General features: G+C 34.1%; 1 protein-coding gene across 1 annotated transcript; it reads right to left on the bottom strand.

The window, feature by feature from the left end:
* Positions 1 to 14,800: 14,800 nt before the first annotated feature.
* Positions 14,801 to 17,916, bottom strand: LOC128243600 (uncharacterized). Its single transcript, XM_052961471.1, has 4 exons — positions 17,879 to 17,916; positions 16,971 to 17,148; positions 16,620 to 16,725; positions 14,801 to 15,909 (listed from the first exon to the last, which is right to left on the bottom strand). The coding sequence occupies exons 2-4, from the start codon at positions 17,141 to 17,143 to the stop codon at positions 15,820 to 15,822; spliced, it is 369 nt and encodes a 122-aa protein (XP_052817431.1). The 5' UTR covers positions 17,144 to 17,148; positions 17,879 to 17,916; the 3' UTR covers positions 14,801 to 15,819.
* Positions 17,917 to 22,462: the final 4,546 nt, after the last annotated feature.

The following is a 22,462-nucleotide window of genomic DNA, read 5'->3' as shown; positions in this document are numbered from 1 at the left end:
GAATGTTCAACAACACAATACCATCGGACACATCTTCAGCTACAGCAAAACGCAAGATTACAACGACCAGAGAAAGTGTCGATGTGATCAGAAATGTAAACACTAGTCCTGTGCTCTTTTGGAATGAATCATGCAACAAATGTTTGCCACCTGAGATACTTGCCTTCGACTTTCGTATTATGAGATATATTTTACTATAAGCGAAATATGAAAACAAAACATTCGTTAAAATACTGATTGTTAGTTCCCGCTGTGCAAATGCTGTGCAAGGAATTTCAAACTGACTTACCACGTCAGGGCATGCACAAGTCTTAACAAGAACAGATGACACAAAGTAAGTTGTCCAGATAATTAAAACTGTGTTTCTTACACGGCAATATCTCATAAGTCGTAGGTAATACAAACTGGATGTGAATAGAAGAAGCCGCTCCAGACACATAAGTCCAATTGTAATGTACGTTAATACAAATACTGTAACAGCAACGTGCAACAGAGTGTTCCTAATTGCTCTTACTGTGATTGTCATTTCCGCGAGTAAAATAACTCTTAAAATCATATGAAATATCACTAAACCAGCTGAAATAAACCGATTTATCTTCGGTGTCCGTTTTGTTCTGAGCATGACGTATAGTGCTACACCATTAACAGTTAAAGTTAAACATAACCCTACTGCTCCGAAGAAAATAAAATACATTGAAAACATCTTTGTTTTGGAAACACTTTGTGGCTTCGTTTGTTATTCGTTTAGACACGAACATTTATCAAGTAGAGCTTATAAACAGCATATTACGACGCCAATTTGTGAGGAGCATTTAAATACACTGTAGTAATTCAAATGCATTAGACCAATGCCCTAGGCATTCACCAGCAGGCTTTAAGTTCTTCTATTTACGTGCTTCTTGGTCCGATATCTTCACCCATGTATCCTGTTAACCGATTGTGTACGTATCATGTTGACGTTATGTCCGCTTCTTCTTGCAGTGATTTTAACTGTGCCTTTTATGTCCATAACAGTAAGAAAAGATGCATTCGAGTCACAAAGTTCAACCATTGTTTATGCTCTTGTTAGTATTTTATTCGAAAAGGAGGCATACAACTCCGAAGGTTTTGACTGTTTCACTCTTATTGCCTTAGTGTTAATGTATAATCTGGTGCTTCGCTGCTTCCATTTGATTCGAACAGAGAGATCCTTCGAAACACCAATATCATCCAAATAAAGTCAAAATAAGTCACACCTTGATTGTGAATGTCCATTGACAGCAATGGTAAATCCACGAGTTAAGAGGTTTATTCAGCATCTCCGTTTCCAAAACCATTCCGCCTAGCGACATGAAAAAAAAATACGGAAAATCAACTATACACTATTCAAGAACTCTGTTTGACTTATGAAGAATTCCGCAGTTTCAGATCTATAATAAGATATAAATACCTGAAGAAATACGATATTATTTATACGACTTCTTCTCGGTATAAAACTGAACTACAGACTGGACATGGAAATTGAAATAGATCATCCTCTGTCATTCGAGGTGATAATTAACGTGATAGTTTCGTATTTCATAAAAGATCTTTGACTTTTACAGAATTTAAGGTTCATTTTTCAACTGATCTCTGCCTATACTTACCTTATAGGAGAATATACGGTAAAACATGTTGTTTGGAGACATGCGTATATACATTGCTTTACGACAAGAAAGGGATGAACGGACATCAAGACAAGATAACAGAATTTCATATCTTATATACTTCAAGACGTAAAATATATCCTATCGCGCTGAAAACGTTAGCCAGCTGAAGAACATGAGCAGTTATTTTTAGCATATTGGCAATAGTTTAAGCGCGGAATTATAAATATTCTGGTTTTCCAAAGCTAATCCTCCGGTACAAACAAAATTATACCGATTTAATATACACGAGGTACTCCGGAAACAATAGAGTTATATTGGTCTGATACATTAATTTTAATAGCTCGAAATTCACCTTTTATTTGTACCGGCATGGGAAAACTCAGTTATGTGAATTTCGGGCTATATCTATTCTATTGATCTGTTCACTGCTTGTTCTTACCTTGTATAATACATATGTTTTATAATTTGAACACACTTTAAATACGTAATGTACATTCATATCTTTAAACATTTTGTGTTTATACTTTACTCTTTTAAGACAGACGATCTATAAAGTTAAATATGAAATAGACATACCGTTGTGAATGACATAAGTCTATGTTAAATCAAAATGACGATTAAGATTCATTTAAAAGAAATTCAAATGTTAACGCAATTGTATATACAGACGAACCCCATTGGCTCGAAATCCTCATGAGCTCGAACTAGGTGTAAAGAACCGGTTTTTTTATACTGAATGTAAGCATTCCCGCTTGGCTCGAATTGTTCGAGACTCGAGGTTTTTTTGCCGGTCCCTTGGAGTTCGAGCGAACGGGGTTCAACTGTATTATTACCATTTCACTATCGATTGAGTGTTCAGCGTATTAGTATGTATAAAATTTATAATTAATATTTTGAGACAGGTTGATTCAAATACATCCTGAATGACACGCGTCAATTAACTGAATAAATATAAAGCTGTCAAGAGAATAAGTAAAAACTATGGTACGCCGCTTCCTTGGTAATCCCGTAAGCATATTATTTCCGTTTTAATTTGTTCTTAATTGATCTCAAGGGATAGGTCTGTATTATTGATTCATCTTTCGAGACAGTTTTATTCGGGTATATGACTGAATGACACATGCCAATTTACGGGAAAAAGCTCTTAAGAGAATAATTAAAAGTTATGGTAGACCCCTTCTTAGATAACCCCGTTTAGGTAATGATAAAAAAACGCTTTATACTAAATGCCGCTACTAGCTTAGTGTAGGCAGGTGGTGGATGGACTATTCATTTAGAAATAAATGAATCGCTACAAAGCCAAAAACATAAAAGCACGAAAATACAAAAAGAGTCAAATTTCATAGCTCGTTAATGTTCAGTCTTTTGAAGGCGTAGAACATAATGTCTTGACCTTCATATTTAGTTTTTTTCTAAAGAAATTGGTTATTTTAACAAAAAGTATTATGAAATAAATAAGTTCAGATTTTGTTTAACGTGACCCGAGATCTACTTTTTATAAGAACCGTTTGGTATCAAATATGTTTAATTGATGTATTATTTTACTTTAACAAACCAATTAATTAAATGGTGCTACACCAACAACTGTGTTATTTTTTAATTATTTTTTTCCTGATTCTTTTCCCGGCCTTCTAATTATAAACGATCAGTTCGTAGTTTAATACCAATGAGACGGTGGAAAAGATGCTTGACAGTGTATATAATTATTTTGCGCCTTGAGGGAGTTAGTATTCATTTCAAATGATATATGTATCTTCAGGGGTTCTAAAATCCAGAATAATTACGGAAAACAGCGGTATTACTTAACACCATAATTCACAAAAAATTATGTACAGAATAGCACTACAACCACCGAAAGAGCATGGCAAAAAGCCCTGAAAGCACCGAAAAGCAAATTAAAATCATGCCCCTATTATGCTTTTCTGTGTTTTCCGTACTAAATAAAAAATATGTCAGAAATTTTAGGTCCTATAATTTCGCTTTATATTTTTCTTGCGCCTTGTTATTCATTTGGCCAATGTCACATTATTTTGCTTAATATTGTACATGCATATTGCTATAGATTTGTGTATATAATTATCGCTTTTCATACATGGTTTATGTATTATTTTGTTTTATATTGTTTATGCATTGTTCAGTATTGTCGTGTGAGTTTTGTTGTAATTTGTACCTTCTAATTGTTATTCATACATTTATGTCCTGTTATTTTGTACTTGCGTATTGCTATTCATTCATTATTGTCGTTTCATTTTGAAAGGTAATTCTCTCTTTCATAATCGCATTCTGACTTATTTATTTGCCGCTGTTCCGTTTTTATTCTTCAGTTGCTTGCTCATTCATTTATACTCAACGGTGTCATGTCACATTGCAATTTTTATTTGTAATAGTTTTGTTGTGCTTGTATTTCATCTGGTAGTGTCATATATTTCATATTACATGGTTTTAAATCACAGTGTTTCATTGTATATTGGATCATTGTCATTTGTTTCCCCCTTTTAATGAATTCACAGTTTAAAATAACTTCAAACTTCCTATTTCTATTTTACTTGGATCATGTTTCTTTCTTTTACATGTAAATACTCGAACTTGTCTCTTTTTCGGATGCATTGCTATTATTCATTGTTATTATTCGAGAATAGTTCATTAATTTGATATTATTACTGGTGTATATTACATCGAAAATATTAGTACTTAAATATATTTTCATTTAAAGGACCATAATGAGAGCGCCTCCACGTGGTTTGGTCTGGATGCATGAACATGGATAACAGTTCTATTCAAGCTTACTCTGAATTCAGCAATAATATCCATATTCATGTAACAAAATGCTCTCTTCTTACTTTTCCTTACATATTCTATGCCTTCCTTTCGCCCCATCAAAATAAATCACATGCTTATCGGTGATTTCTGAGCTTTTTGCTATGCTTTAAGATGGTGGTCATTTATGGTAATTTAATTTTGTTAGTAATTTTTTTTTCCACAAATTAATAAATTTGGATATGCAAGAAAAAATATCAATCATGTGTTTCCGGTCCGGATCGAAAAATCCGACCCGAGGGCACGCTGCGTTGCCGGTATCTCGGCAAGCCTTGTTACCGGCTTACGCGCGTGCCCTCGGGTCGGATTTTTCTATCCGTACCGGAAACACATGATAGATACTTATAGTATTACGTTTCGAAGATACGATTTAACTATTACCGCACCCATGCCATTCTATGTTGTGCAAATGCTTAAATGGATATTGTCTGACCTTAAATGAGTTATTCCATGTATTACTTCACTTGAATTGCAATTAGTTACCTAATCAACGTGGTCCGTGACTTACTTTGAGGGGATTAAATAGATTAATATCCTGGTGAACACAATAATGAAGCAAACTAACCTGTACATAAACTGCATCGCTACCGGATACTTTCCATTGTTTCAAATAACGAGTTATTTAAAATTATACAACATGCACGATACGAACAGGAACAAGAATGCAGAGCTCTAACGGTGCAAAAAGTAACAGATAAGTAACGGGTAGAGAATGCAAGAACTATAACGTATATAGCTATGATGAATGAAAAGGTCCAAATTCCAGAAACGTACGTGTACCCGTTTTATGCTTGGCCTCATGAAATATGGTTCCATAGTTATTTCAGGAATTTATGGATGCATCCATATCTATCTAGCTACAGATGCATCATACCTTTCAAAAGGTCACTTACTCTGACCAATTAGAACGATCCTTTACGTGGGGAATTGGTACTTGTGCTTGTTACCGCATGCCAAGAATCATAAGCAAATTACTTTTTTTTTACTATTTTTGCAAGAACTAATACAATTTTTTATCTTTTTTAATGCTCGACGCGAAAAAGAAGAAGGTCTTGGAGTCGGCATCGAGGAATTTTGTATGCATGGCAATTTACACAAGTAAACGGCGATTCTATTCAGATAAAACTTAAGGAGTGGCTTGAAGGGTATAAGAAGATCAAGTAACACTAATTTGGGTTGAATCTTTTGCAAAGGAACGCCATATATACACCAAGACAAATCGGTTATTTTTGTTAAATTTTGCATACGAGCCATTAACATGCATAAATTTTAGTAAGCTCTCAAATTGAATGAACTTTTATTAAAGAAGTGTCCTCAGGGGTTTCAGAAAGTCACGAACTATACACTTAGACGAATATGTTGCAACTGTGTTCCTTTTACAATTTCTTAAAACCTTTTCACTCTTCCAAAATGTAGTTTCCTTACTTTTAGCTTTTTTAAGAACTGTATTTCTGACACTTTTCCCTTCAATGAAAACAGTGATGAAAACTCCTTTGCCCTTACATTGAAAAAAGTATCTTGGATTCAAATACAAGGCGTCCTTTTGTTCACGAACGCATTGGAGACAAGATTTTGCCTTGCTTTAAACCAGTTTCACTTACCAGAACTACGAGTTTCTGACATATTTTGTTTGCTGTGAGTCACGATTCAGCATTATCAGATATGTTGTAAATTGATGAAGCTATACAAGCAATGTTGTAACTCTACAGTTACTGCCATCGTGCATCTCATTTAACAGAGTCAAATGCTTAACGAGAGTCAATATGCATGTCAAATACGCTATCAAATAAAATAAACTCACATAAGCAACTTAAAGGAGTCATGAATATCTATACTTTCAATGATAATTTACATGACCATTACTTTTGAACAAGGCAATACCAAACAGCGTCCGTTTATATCATGTACGATATTACCTTTAATCCAAAAGCCGAAGTCAAGAACAGCTCGAAACATTTACAAAACGCAGGTTAAATGATTTTAAATATTCAAAGACTTATCATTTCTTTATGACATTCATTTTTCAAATCTTAAATAATGAAGTTCAATATAAAGAATCAAAATAGAGACATGAACATACAATGATCACATTTGTCATCACTTTAATACTAGACTAAAGAATTATTCATATCTAAAAACATCACATGTGTATGTTATGAACACCATTTATCATAAACAATATAAAAAGACATCCATTTGTATATACAGATGACATGTGACAGTTATGTTACTGGTTGTCAACAGCAAATTTTCTTTAATTATTAAAGGAAAAATACACAGAATAATAATCCGCATTGAGGAATTCAAATTGACCAGAAAATAAATCTTTCTCGATTAAAAATTCAATTTCCAAATTTCATTTGCTGCCATCAATATCTTGAAATTAATGCAATGGATATAAGTATAATTAAATATCTGAATAGAAAGCATTCCATACTTATTAATTAAAGTTTTCCCTTAAGTCTTCACTGCAACTTCCTTGTTCCACATGTATTCGGTATACCACAAAGGCATTATGAAGTTGGCAACATTATAAAACTGAACAGTTGAACTTCTGATGTAATATGAAAATTAAGATATTTCAATCACCGATGAATAGTTATGACTTGGCATTTTCAATTCCAGACAAGACTTTTCTGTCAATTTCGGGTAAACCATTTTTAGCACTTCGTTATTATAATGTGAACAAATCAGTTTCCTCTTTTAAAATCTTCACAATTCACTGGTTGGCATTTTTGTACTTCTATGAAGTAGACAGTGCCATTTTCGCGGTACATATCAACAATTCGCTGCAAAAAGAGTGCATAGTTATGTTTTATTAAGCAGAAATACAACAGCTAAACTATATTAGATACAACATTTAATGTGGGAAGTATGAATCAAGAGCCAAGTACGTTTAAATAATACCCAATATACCGTATTAAGGTATCCTGTGTTCATTAATGTGATGTGTCGATGCCTTGTGATCCCATCATATTTTGGTATCATTTGAAAAGATTTAAAGTGTAGTCTGAGATATCTTACTCTCGTACCGATACAAATAATTGCAGACACGCTTTTTCGACCTTTAAACATTGAACTAAAGAACAAAAGTACAAACTGTCTAAACTTTATCTGTAAGGTATTTTTAGGCACTGATTTTACTCTGAGTACTCAGTAAACAACACCCTTTCAAATGAGACCAAAATTCCATGACATTTTTTTGACAGCGCGTATAAATACATTTTTCTGTGATGCGGTTACCTAATTTGCATAATTATTACACTAGTTTTATATAAAAAATATTGCATGGGGCTATATCACTCCTGCGCCGTAAGTTATGTTATAAACATGTATAACAAACACAAATTTTGAGTGATACACCTTTAACTACTTACTAAATAATGCATTTATGGAAAATATTAATTACTGATAACAAAATTGTAACCATGTATTTCATAGCTGAAAACGCAAAACTATAAAATGATTGGTGAGTGCTAAAAGATTTACTGTGACCTACTATAGTCTCATAGGGTAGATATACCATGTTTTATGCACCTTTTCCAAATTAAACTCGGTATTCTTCATAATAACCATTATTTTCGACTTTTATTCAACCTTTTTGGTATATCAAAACAATTGTATTAATTATGGTAAATCTTATTTGTAAGTAAGAGTGCATCTTTAAGGTTGATGTATTATCTATTGAAAAGAATCTTACTGATTTCATCTTAGTTAATTCATATTATTTTAAATGCTAATATTTACTCTCTTTTACTCTCTTTTTTCAATTTATAGGGGATAAAGTTTGGCGTATAATTGAAGTTTTTCTACTCTGAAGTATTTTCAGATAATTTCCCATAATAGCATCACTGAATGAATTTCATTTTCATTATTTCTGTAATATCCAGGCTCAACAATGAAATATATGTTATTTGACAAGAAGACACGTAATGAATATCATTGAAAATTATTAATTATGCCCCCCTTCGAAGCAGAGGGGTATATTGCTTTGCACATGTCGGTCGGTAGGTCGGTCGGTTGGTCCGTCGGTAGATAAGAGCTTGTCCGAGTGATAACTCAACAATGCCTTGATGTATGGTCATCAAACATGACATGAAGATAGGACCTGACCAGTAGATGACCCCAATTGATTTAAGGGGTCATCGGGTCAAATGTCAAGGTCACAGTGACCTCAAATGGTAAAAGGATTTTAAAGTTTGTCCGAATGATTAATCAACAATGCCTAGACCTATGGTCATCAAACTTGTCATGGAGGCTGGGACTGACCAGTATATGACCCCTATTTATTTTGGGGGTCATCAGGTCAAAGGTCAAGGTCGCAGTGACCTTGAAGGCAAACTCGACAATTCCTGGACCTATGGTTATCAAACTTGACATGAAGGTTGGGCCTGACCAGTAGATGACCCCTCTTGATTTTGGGTTTCATCGGTCAAGGTCACAGTGACCTTAAATACAAAAAAGATAACAAAGCTTCTCCCAGTTATATCTCAACAAAGCCTGGACCTATGATCACCAAACTGGACTAGGGTGTTGGGCCTGACCTGTAGATGACCCCTTTTAATTTAAAGGGTCATCGGGTCAAAGGTAAAGGTCACAGTAACCTTTAACACAAAAAAGTTAACAAAGCTTCTCCCGGTTATATCTCAACAAGCCTGGACCTATGATCATCAAACTTGACTAGGGTGTTGGGCCTGACCTGTAGATGACCCCTTTAAATTTATCTAGTAGCAAAAAATAAATAATTTTGTTATTAATTAATTATCGTGATTTTTTATTTGTTTACGGAATGCACGGATATTTTGTTCAATTAAATTACGCCAAGGAGTGTTAGAAATTGTATTCTGTTACATGTAAGGAACAAGTTTTAATTACACGAAGTGTTAAAGTTGTCTGGACAGAGACTGTGTTATACATGATTTCCACGTGTAATTGTCGTAGGGTAACTTTAGTACAGCGATCGTTTTGACAATATAATTCAATACGGATGAGAAGTACAATGTTGAAAGATAATATATTTCAGTGTTAATATGATTGTATGTGCAAACAGCTTAATGTTTGATTAAAATCGACCGTTAAAGAAGGATTCCGTTAAAAGGAGTGCTCCGGGAAAATAACATTTATCAAAGACGTGTTAGTACTGAAAAAAGCAACGGACCCTAATATAGCACAAGCTCTAGGTGCCATGGATTTAAGTAATGTGTTGTCTAATTTAACTGAAAGTGCACAGAATGACCAATGAACACAATTCCTTTGCGGGCAACTCGGCAGTGCCTTATTAAAGTAAGTGGTTCTTGCATTTCATCACTCCGTATTTTGTATGTATGTTATGCATTTCTGTAGCTCAATTGCTTATGAACTTTGTTCAATATTTTCTGCAATAAATACTGGTTAAACCAAGTAAGTGGATACAGTAGAAATTCAGGTATAACCAAAATGTTAAAGCTACTTGAAATACACATTTATTTTACAAAAAATCAAACAATAATATAAGAAGATAATTTTCGAATACGTTATCCCTTTGACTATTCAAACAATTAGATTAGAGTTTGGCATGTTTTGTATATATGTTTTGCATTCAGAAGCAAAACGTTTTCTTCATAAAAATATACATCGTCGTCTTTGTTTATATATATTAACAAAGACATTGGCAGTATGTTTTTACTTTGCTTGGAACCGACCTGACTTACACCGAATTTCGAGTCTCTGAAAACTTTATGTTTGGTATGATTCATTATTTGGCCTTTTCAGATATTTTGATTTATATTAATAAAGCATTTGCAATGAATGGTATAACCCCACAGTACTGTCATTGTGCAAATCGATCTACACGGTCAAATGCTTAATGAAAGTCAATGAGCTTTACTTTTCTGTCTATTTCTGGTCAAACGGCAATTTTGTACTTCGCTAAGGTAGACGGATATCCGAGGAACATGTCAATGTTATGCGTCAAACTTATATTGTACTGTTTTATCAAGCAACACAAGAATCAAAAACTATAAAATATAACATTTAATAATGTACGTGAAGTTAGCGGCCTAGCGGCGTGAAGTTAGCGGCCTAGCGGCGTGAAGTTGGTGGCCTAGCGGCCTGGCGGCCTATTTTTTTTTCTCTATTTCCAAGCAATTGTTAATGCGTTTTTTTTTAAAACAATGATAAATTAAAGTTTTTTTATTCATACAGTTACATAGCGGCCTTAAATTGTTTTCTATTCAGAACATTTTTCTATACGTTTTAATTTAAAACAATTATAAATTAACTGTTTTATGCACAAGTTATCACTCTGAAACGTTTTTATCATTTTTTCAAAAAAGTCGATCAAGCACTTCAGCGGCCTAGCGGCCTAGAGGCCTAGCGGCGTGAAATAAGCGGCCTGGCGGCCTAGCGGCCTAGCGGCCTAGCGGCCTAAAATTGAATCCTATTTCAAAGCATGTATACATGCATTTTCTTAACTGTTTTTATGCACACATTAACACATTGAAGCGATTATCAACATTTTTTTTTTTCAAAAAACGTCGATAAAGCAGTCAGCTATTTCAAAGCATTCAACATGCCTGTTCTTCTAAAACAATGATATATTTACTGTTTTTATGCACAAATCATCACTCTGGAGCGTTTTTCAACTTTTTTTTCAAAAAAGTCGATCGAGAACTTCAGCAGCCTAGCGGCCTAGCGGCGTGAAGTTAGCGGCCTAGCGGCCTAGCGGCCTAAAACGCTATCCTATTTCAAAGCATGTATACATGCTTTTTTTTTCTAAAACAATGATATATTAACTGTTTTTTATGCACAGATTATCAATCTGAGGCGATTATCAACATTTTTTTCAAAAACGTCGATAAAGCAGTCAGCTATTTCAAAGCATTAAACATGCCTGTTCTTTTAAAACAATGATATATTTACTGTTTTATGCACAAATTATCACTCTGAAGCGTTTTTCATTTTTTTTTTTCAAATAAGTCGATCGAGCACTTCAGCGTCCTAGTGGCCTAGCGGCGTGACGTTAACGGCCTGGTGGCCTAGCTGCCTTGAATGGTTTCCTATTTCAAAGCATGTGTACATGCATTTTCTTCTAAAACAATGACATATTACTGTTTTTATGCACAAATTAATACATTGGAGCTTTTATAAACATTATTTTTTCAAAAACGTCAATAAAGCAGTCAGCTATTTCAAAGCATTAAACATGCCTGTTCTTCTAAAACAATGATAAATTTACTGTTTTTATGCACAAATTATCACTCTGAAGCGTGTTTCAACTTTTTTTCAAAAAAGTCGATCGAGCACTTCAGCCGCCTGGCGGCCTAAAATGCTATCCTATTTCAAAGCATGTATACATGCATTATTGTTTCTAAAACAATGATATATTAATTGTTTTTATGCACAGACTATCACTCTGAGGCGATTATCAACATTTTTTTCAAAAACGTCGATAAAGCAGTCAGCTAATTCAAAGCATTAAACATGCCCGTTCTTCTAAAATAATGATATATTTACTGCTTTATGCACAAATTATCACTTTGAAGCGTTTTTCATTTTTTTCCCAAAAAGTCGATCGAGCACTTCAGCGGCCTAGCGGCCTAGCGGCCTAGAGGCGTGAAGTAAGCGGCCTGGCGGCCTGGCGGCCTAGCGGCCTAAAATGCTATCCTATTTCAAAGCATGTATACATGCATTTTTTTCTAAAACAATGATATATTAACTGTTTTAAGCACACACTATCACTCTGAGACGATTATGAACATTTTTTTCAAAAAGTCGAACAAGCAGTCAGCTTTTCAAAACATGTGAACATGCCTCTCCTTCTAATTTGTTTATATATATATTCTGTTTTTTTATGCCCAAATTATCACTCTTAAGCAATTTTTCTTAAATAGCAATCCTAGCTCTTAAAAAAACTGACCTTTCGGTTCGACTGCCTGAACGAAAGTGAATCGGTGGGGTTGCGCGCTCGATTTAGCGCATGCGCTGAATCTCTTTTTGAGTTTTAACCAATGAAATGCTTTAACGAAATGGCGGGCGCGGGAATCTTTTGATTACGTAATACTGTAAGGCGCCCTCAAGCGGATCTGTTGAATGATTAGATGTGTATTGCTAACGTTAACATAAAGGTGATGAAACGGGTTGATTATTCTCGATAACAACAGCTATTTTATAGTTTATAGCTGGTATTACTTTATGCACCATTCAATTGCAACCACGACCAGGTCTGAAGTTACAATTTCAAAGGGCATGTAAATTGCGTAATTATTTATGTTTGAAATTCAATAAAGGTGTGCGTGATATCTTCTTTTATCTTTTTAATAATATAAGTACTTTTTGTTAGTTATTGAAATACTGAATTTTTAACTATGTTGCAAACATCGTTCACGATAAAGGTAAAGCCTTTTCACATAATTTCGAGTGTAAAAATGACAAAAGAGAAACTCCCAAGAAATAAATCACTGAGAGAATTAAACATTACTCTTACTGTACAACAATGTCCAGACTCTGGCCTACATAAGCATTCCGTATTATCCATCGATGTCCGGTTGGTTGGAAACGGTACTCACTTAGCAGCTGCTGACAGAAGTACCTTATTAGATACAAGAATATACCAAAACTCATTTGTTTAAGGTTTGGTAAGATGATATTGTCTTCTTTAAGGGTGACCCCCACAGAAGCACTGACACTGCACTAGTGGCTCAGCACCGGGTAGACAATTCAATGGTCAATCGCAGTCAATCGCAGTTATAAAACATAAATATATTTATTCATACACACCAAAAAGAGAACTAAGTTCAGATTACAGATATTCATCATATCATAAACAACAGAACCCAAAATCACATCACATGGCCTCTTTCTTACTCCCAGTCAGCATTCCGACTTTGCTATTCAAATTAACGGCATTTATTTTGAGCATTTGTATAAGCAACGTCAAGAAACATGCTCGTGGCAAAGAATAGGTAAACGTTCACCATACGCCGAGTATTCATATTTGTTATTTGGTAACGGTTGTTCGTTTGAATTATTCACACAAGTAACAACTCACGCTTTTGAGTTTAATTTTTTGAGAAGTTCAATGGTATCAGATAATCAAGATACTCTATTGTTTTTACTATTTGAGTAGCCTCAAGGATATTAGACGACCAAGTTCTAGGAACTGTGTTGACTGTTTGAGTAGCCGCAAGAGTATCAGACGATCAAGTCACAGTAACTGTGTTGACCGTTTGAGTAGCCTCAAGGGTATTTAACGATCAAGTTACAGTAACTGTGTTGACTGTTTGAGTAGTATTAAAGGGACCAAGTTAAAGTTACTATTTTGACTTTTTGAGAAGCCGCAAGGGTATTTGAGGATCAAGTTACAGTAACAGTGTTGACTATTTGAGTAGCATCAAGGGTATCAGACGATCAAGTTACAGTAACTGTGTTGACTGTTTGAGTAGCCTTAAGGATATCCGACTTTCAAGTTACAGTAACTGTCTTGACTGTTTGAGTAGCTTCAAGGGTATCAGACGACCAAGTTATAGTAATTTTTTGACTGTTTGAGTAGCCCTAAGGGTGGAAGACGATCAAATTACCATACCTGTGTTGACTGTGTATGTAGCCTCAAAGGTATGAGACGGTCAAGTTATAGTTACTATGTTGAATTTAATGCACATGATGAACCATTAACTAGAAAACAATTAGGTCATTAATACAGTTTGGCATGCAAGCTATTTTGATGGATGTATTTCAGTGACCACTCATATGAATGAGCTCAAACTTCATTTGTGCCCTTATGATTCCAAAAAGCAACAACAATTTGCATTACGATTTGATGAGTTTGCTGCAAAGTAGTTCCTTTGATTTTATTTTTGTCGAATAAATTCTACTTTTCTGAAATGTAGTTTGTTTGAGCGGGTTTCTCTTCATTTCTGACACCGTTATGACAATGAACACCTTGATAAGACTAAATGTATCTTCTAAATACAGAAGCAAAACATTAAACAGAAACTGTAAGAAAAATAGTATATGCCGTCGTCTCTGATGTATTTTTAATTGATAAGAATAAAAACATTGGAGACACCATTTCGCTTTAAACCAGTCTGACTTAAACAACATGACGTGTTTCTGGCATTGTGTTGTTTGTTTTAATAAATAAATCAGTCTGAGCTGAAATGTTTTTTTTTATTTATAAAGCATATGCTATCAATGTTATAACTCTACGTCGTGCAACTCAATTAATAGAGTCAAATGCTAACTAACGTCAATAAATTAGGTAGAAAAGATGTTCATGATGTTCTCAAAATCATGTTTATTAGTCACATAAAGTACTAATATATTTTGTTTTCAATGAAACGTATATTTAGTACATTTTCAGATAAAAAACACTCACATGAAAAACAAACAAAGAGTCAAAGCTCCTTACTTGAGACGTTAGTTAATGTCACCTTTCCTTTTGTACAAGGGAATATAATACCAATATGCTTTAATATAAGAAAAGATACCAACTTTACTCCGGAAAGACTTGAACCATTTACAAAACGAAGATAAAAGTATAACATTTAAACGACTATTCTTTGAATTTATTTTTCGAATCTAAAATAGTTATGATCAACATAAAAAATGCCTGAAATCACAACAACCCCAGTACGTCAATATTTAGCAGAGAAATGTAAATTGTAATACATGCTATAAAAATATATTCTATGTATAAATAAATATGATGAACAATGTCAAAACACACACACACACACACACACACACACACACAAATAGTCACATAATGCTTTCTGGTTTTAACATTAGATTGATGGAAACTAAACATGTTTTTGCAAATTTAAAATGTGCATACAATAGATTTTAAATAATAATGATAATTTGACAGTTATCAGAGTAGTTGTAGGACACCAACCCATCTTAAAGTATTATAAACACAAAGAAGAATTAGTTATTGAAAATTTTACTTTATTCCGTAAATTAAGATACTTATTTTAGCTCTAGTTGAGAGACATTGCAAGTGCTGTGAAAAAATCTCAAGTACTGCCAACAGTATCTCTGTTAAACGTTTTACGAAATCGAAGTCCAAATATCCACATAGAAAGTATCCAGTAAGTGTTAAGCATTGTTTTGTTCCAAGCCGGTTAGATTATATATCATAAAGGCATTATGAAATAAGTAGTATTGTATTCAGTCTGTACAAATACTCGTTTGTGATAAAACAGAACATTAACAATAAACAGTAACACGGAATAATTTCAATTTCAAGGGAGGTAATATGACAATTACAAATCAATTTGCATCGATGATCAGTAATGATTTGGCACATTCAATACACAACTGTACATTTATGTCTTTTTATTGGCAAGCGTTTGTGGTCATTCGTTATTTAATTTCTAAGAAAAATAAAATATTCCTATAACAATTTTCGACAGTCAACTGGTTGGCATTTCTGAACTTTATTGAAGTAGATGGTGTCATCTCCGTCGAACATGTCAACGCTACGCTGAAAATATATCACATGGCCATGTTTCATCAATCAACAGGAAAAGGCAAACCATATTGGATATATCATCACATGTGTGGAGTATGTTTACAATGGGAAGTAATAAAATATAAAAAAGATATGAAAATAATACCATTATTCCGCATCAAAGCAAGTTTTGTATTATTTATTTCAAAACGATGAACATTTATACTTCCGGCTGGATTTGAATCAAACATCTTGTGGTGAAATAAGAGAGGACTTCAATTGTCTGAATGGGGCATATAGCATAACTAGTTGATATAGCTCTAAATATGGAATAAAGCAATATAGAACCCAAAAAATGTGTATGTGAGTAAGTGAACCAGAAATATGTTTACTTGCGCATTTTATTGTTAGTAGAACCTTAGTTAAAGAAAGAACGTTAAAATCATTCAATTCCTACAATCTCCTCTGTTTTTCAATTCCAGGGGTGGTGGGCAGTTTGGTATATGATTGAAATTTGATGTTTGTTTGTTTTCTACTTCTTAATTTTTCATTCATGTAATGTCCTTCTAGTAAGTAATAACAAGACTGAACCCTTAATAGTGTACCAAACATCGTTCCGGATAATAATAATATAATAAGATAAGATAATAACCCTTAAACAAAATTTCCAGTGGATAAAATTATAATAAAATACCGCATTAAATATTAAAATTTTCACTGAGCTAACTAAACATATATCTTACTGTAAAAAAATGTCCAGGCCGTGTTTGACAGCAGCATTCCAAATTCTCCATCGCTGTTTGGTCGGTTGACCAAGGTACACACATGCGCAATTGATGACAGGACGACCTTAAGAGATATAAGATACAAACATGTTTATTCTTGTTCATTCGGTTCATTGTCGTTTGGGCTCTAAACAGGGATTATTTTTAGTTTTCGGTTTATCCCTGTAGTTTAATTATATTATGAGCACAAGGTAGACAATGTAATGGTCAGTCGCATTTAAGTTTTACATACAAAAATAAAATCACATGTCTTTATTCATGAAAACCAAAAAGATAACGAATTGAAGACAATGGTATCATTACACGTACCTCCCGAGAAGGCATGGTTTCTTTCTTAGTATCAGTCTGCGTTCCGACGTCGCTATGTGAATATCCTGCACGTATTCTGAGCATTTGCAATGTGATGGGGCACTGTGAGCAACGTCAAGTAACAGGCACGTGGTCAATAATAGGTACACATTGAATGCATGCTGGGATTTCATCTCTGCTAAAATGATAAAATATTAATACAATGCATAACTTTGCAAGCAAGAACAATTTGAGTGTTTGTTTATGTGTGTTCAGTTTCAGCAAAATAAACTGCATGGCAATATAATTATCATCATAATCACCAAACATATAGCCACGAAAATTGATAATACTTAGAAAGTGACTGGATAATACATGACTATCATATGATTGAAAGACAGATCTACTTCTTAAATCATTTATATATGTGATTTTTCTAAAAGGCACATACATACTATCAGAATATATGTATTGTGACTAAAGATACGTTGACATAATTTTATACTAGTATAAAATGTGATTGGAGGACACATGAATGTCATTCAAAGATATGTATTTTGACTGGAAAACATCTGTCTTCCATCGAAATATATGTATTGTGACTTGGAGCACATGACTATCATCACAATATATGTAATGTGATTGAATGCAGATGATGTGCATCTCCTTAACAAACACACTAAGACAATGCGTACTGTTTTCAGTTTGAACATCTTGTCTGGTTTAGAAAATATTTTATTTATATTATGATTATATATATATCAAGGTTATTCTATTGCGTATAAATAGTTTGTGTTCGAGAGCGAAATTTAGGGAGTTTAAAGAAAATGTAACGTTTCAAATACGTTTAATCAATAAAACATCCGACATTTTTCGGATAATTTGTCTTTAAATGACTGCTATAATAATAATATTAGAAAATATCTTACTGCTTTCGTTCGTAGTCCTTGTCAATTCCAAAAGCTGTATTTTGAATTTTTAAATCTGGGAAAGCATTGCTTCGTAGGCACTTATATACTCGTTTCTTCGGTATCGCCATGATTTTACAACAATGGATAGGAGTGAGACACGCCAACTCTTTCTTTTGTTCGAAGTGTGTCCAAAGCAGATGCATCCGTATTAGACACTGTGACCACAGATTCATGTAAACATTTTTTAATTTATTCACTTACTTCAATCGTTGCTACATATGTTCACCTACGACTTTGCGGTCCCTGGGTCGAATGAACACTCTTTGATGGTAAATAATAACAGCATCCTCATTGAGCAATATCTATTGTGTTTATCGGTTGTAATAGGACCTTAAACTTCTCCACTGCATTATCGTATTAAGCTCAAGTACGCAAGTTACGATTTTGTAGGGATTTAATGTAGTTTTATTTGATTGAGCTTTTAAGTTCTCTCCAGCTATGAAAAATGACTAAAGAAAACATTGAATAAAATATACATTAATCTCTATCGAATGTAATGTTTTCATCAGTTAACGTGCATATGTCAACTTAAATATGCACTCTTACTCCAACATAAGGTTTAACAAAATTAAAACAAATGCTTTAATGTACAAAAAAAGGATGAATAAGTGTCGAAAACAATGGTTCTTATGAAGGATACAGAGTTAAAATTGGAAGAAAGGTGCAGAAAACATTATATTTCTACCTTATGAGACGATAGTAGATCACAGTAAATCTCACCAATCATTGAATACTTTTGCATTTTCAGTTTTTTAATACACGTTTTCTTTACCAGTAATTAATATTTTCCATTAATGCATTATTTAGAAAGAAGTTAAATGTTTATCACTAAATATTTATGTTTGTCATTCATGTGTATGTTTTGATTTTGAATTAGAGGGCATATTTAACATATATCGATTGTAATTTCGCAATCTCTATTAGGTACAGTTTCTCCACCAGAACGCACATTATCTTCGATTTTAGTTCCTTCATTGTTTTGTTCTGTGTTACTTCCATATACGCATATATGCAGTTCACTGTCCTAATCGCGTCTTTATCATGCTGTTATTAGCCCCAGCCGAACTGAAGCTTTCGGGGAGGAGATGTTGTTTTGCTTTGTCTGCACGTTCGTGTGTCTGTCCTTCCTACCGTCCGTCCTGTTTTTCTCTCAAGAAACATATATTGGTAGGGATTGGTCAGAAAATTTCAAATTTGGTCAAACTTGATGAGACCTCCACCGCTTGTAAAAGTGGGTAGCATGGGGTCAAGAACTAGGTCACTAGGTCAAATCATAGAAAATAATTTAAACACACTCTTGGCAATATATATGTTCCACCATATTTCAAACTTAATCATAATGTTCCCCTTGAAATCTGAAATTAAATCACATTTTGTAAAATAAATAGATCACTGGGTCAAATCAGATAACTTTGCCAGAAACCATATCACGATTATGATTTGTCTGATTATGTTTAAACTTGGACAAAATGTTACCCTCAGGAAAACTCACCGCATTATAAAAGTGGGTCACATTGGGTAAAAACTGGGTCACTATAAGAAAAATCTTGGAAACACACTATAGGCTATATATCTGGTTCAGTATTTATGTTATGTGTTAGTTTCAAACTGGGTAACATGAGGTCAAAATCTAGGCCACTTAGTCAAATGTTTGAAAAACCTTTTCCGTACCAGTTTTTTTGGTATGAATTGTTAGACTTTCTGCAAACTGTGGTCAGAATGATCCCCTTGATGTAATCTTGGTAGACTTTTAGACGACATTTGGTCAAATCATGGGAACAAACAGAGGCAATTTTCATCTTCAATCTTCATGAAACTTTATCAGAATATTTGCCTCGATGTAAGATTAGCTTCGATAAAACTTGGTCACATGTGTATCAATTCAACGCATTGTTTGTTGTTACTGCAATTTTCTTTTTCATCTGTTGATTCGATATCCTTGTTCAACTTAGTCAACTTTTTCAGTTTAGGTACCATCTTGTTTATTTTTCCTCTATTCTTTTCCATCATTAAAAATCGGTAAAATTAGTTCAGGTACTACATTTCTTCTAGTCTTCTTAACTTAGTGCAAACATATTCAATATCTTGCTGTTTTCACGATCGCCTAAACAGCTTCTAATCAAAATGAATAGATTTACAATGCATTTGTTTAAAATACTCAAGAATGCTTTGTTGTTTTTGGTTGGTTGTTTTTGAAAATGATTGTGAATGGCTTACGCTTAGAACAATATTTACTGATTATTTAGAGAAGATAAAGAAAACCACATTAGAATAACACCAACCTAGCTTCGTTTCAGCAAATTTCCTCGGCCTTTTTCAATCGAAAACAACCTCGGATGTATTATGGACGGTTTACAATGTCAGAAATCTTGATACTTGACTACGCTGTAAATCGGGTAGTAATTTAAAATAAGCAGTTAATGTTAATGACTTTACTCATGGGAATCTTAATCACTGGCCATCAATTTAAACTTTGTAATACACGGTATACATTATAACACTACAATACGCTAATGCTATTATTTAAAAAAAAACTAAGTACTTTCACTGATGTACCGGCATAAAACCGAGGTTGTTTTCGATGGAAAATTGCCGAGGAGTTCCGAATGTTCAGATGTCCAAACAATATTCGTAGATAACCAACTTATTCTAAAGGATTCTATGACGTTTGTCAAACACCGCGCAAGGCCAACGGAAACGACAAAAACTGTGTTCAGTAAATACCTCTAAATCATGTATTGCGGGTATAACATCATACTCCATGCCCAATACAATCTTATTAAAATCATCATCCATGTCCTTATATACGCTTCGCCTTTAAGAGTGTGAAATTTAAGCAGATTGTGCACAATTTTGTTTTATGAGATGTTCTATTTTACAACTCTCTTAGCAAAAACAAAACAAAAACAGGGCATTGATTGAATGTTCATTGTCTGATTTTTCTGTCCTTTCAATAGATGTTGTTGATAACAACTAAGACCGTTTAAAAAAGGAAACATTTTGGTTACATAAACTGAAACAATGCGTCCGAGCGGTCACAGTGATAAACTTCTATATGATATTTAATACAGTTACATATTTTTATAATTTATAGCTATTGTATGACATGTGAGCCATACTACTCACATGCCCATACAAATGTGTCTATATCATAGTTATGTTTTATCAACGTCATTGGTTTCTTGCTAAATAATGACGTACCGTCATTAAGCAGTATATGAGGTTGACGTCTCTTCCTTTCTATGGTTGTTTATTTATCGCTTGCTGATGGCGTAATGTCAAATGTTTAGAAATAAAAAAATAGAAAAGACTATTTGCTTTTTTATATATTACTAATTAACGTAAATCCGACTGAGTTGTATTATTCATTCACAAAATAAAACTGAAATAATATTGTCGAAATTTATGAAATGATGATGATGATGATGATGATGATGATGATGATGATGATGATGATGATGATGAAACATACATGTACTCATATAACAAACTTTATTATCATTCTTCAGAACAAAACAAGCACACCCACTCACTCCCGGTATCAAAAACTTTCTTGCAACGACATCTGCTCACTTTCACTCAGGCAACTAAAATGATACCATCCACTCCGTTTACAATCCTCTGCCCTGTCACATCCATACCATTCCACGCCCTCGTTCTCGTCATTCACTCTTGCCCGAATCCCACACAACCCACACGTATATTTTTTATCGGCCAGTCTACCAAATGTCTGTCTTTCACGTCTCAAGTTCTCGCGTTCTAAATATTTTTCCCTTTTCTCATGTTCCCTCCGCTGCCTTTTCGACAACCGCTCTGCCTCATGCTGTAAACGCTGTTTCCTCTTCTCCTCTCTTTCCTTCGCGCGTGTTTCTGCAGCAACTTTTTTTTCTGCAGCCTCAGTTTCCTTCGCCTAAAGAATATGACAACCTGCAAGCGGAGTGCCTTTACACAGCGTCAATTATAACCTCAAATTTAAATTATTCAAAACATAATACAAGCAATGTATATACTAAATATTATGTCTCTATGATTATCATTTATTAACCATAATATCTTAAAGTTACCTTCAACGACTCTAATATATCGTCGCTCGATATCACTCTTCCTGTCGCCACAATCTTGGCGCTTGGTTTCTTAATCGGGGCAGCCGGCATTGGTGGTGGCACTAATATGTCTCGGAGATGTCTTGGCACCAGCCCTCTCTTCACGAGAGGATTATCCCCGATAAAGCTACCACAGGCATGACAGCTACGGATCGGTTCGGTATCTGGTGGTAGAGATACGTCTATGGTTTGTGGAACCAGCTTGGCATCTGGTATCTGCTTCCTGTCCACTGGGAAGATGCCCGATAGCCTGAACGCCTCCTTTATGCTGGATAAGATGTCTGGTCGAGTGCATGTGAAATGATGACCGGGAGCTTCGCCTTCGATATGGCCGCACCTGGTCTCTGGAATCCGAGATTGTTGCATATCTTAGAAACCTGAACAAAGCATGTATGGTCGCTTAATTAAAAACATTAACAATCCTGCTGTTCCTAAACAT

This window comes from Mya arenaria, chromosome 2, assembly GCF_026914265.1.
Source record: "Mya arenaria isolate MELC-2E11 chromosome 2, ASM2691426v1".
In the NCBI taxonomy this organism is placed as follows: domain Eukaryota; kingdom Metazoa; phylum Mollusca; class Bivalvia; order Myida; family Myidae; genus Mya; species Mya arenaria.
Note: the sequence above shows the minus strand (reverse complement) of the source record. Positions and strands in the feature narration are given on the sequence as shown.

Bases quoted from the DNA above. Each gene is read 5' to 3' on its own strand.
- LOC128243600 (XM_052961471.1), bottom strand. From the start codon at position 17,143: ATGAAATCCCAGCATGCATTCAATGTGTACCTATTATTGACCACGTGC. The intron at 16,726-16,970 runs GTACGTGTAATG...ATATCTCTTAAG, and splicing joins AAACCATGCCTTCTCGGGAG to GTCGTCCTGTCATCAATTGC. The intron at 15,910-16,619 runs GTAAGATATATG...ATATATTTTCAG, and splicing joins GGCCTGGACATTTTTTTACA to CGTAGCGTTGACATGTTCGA.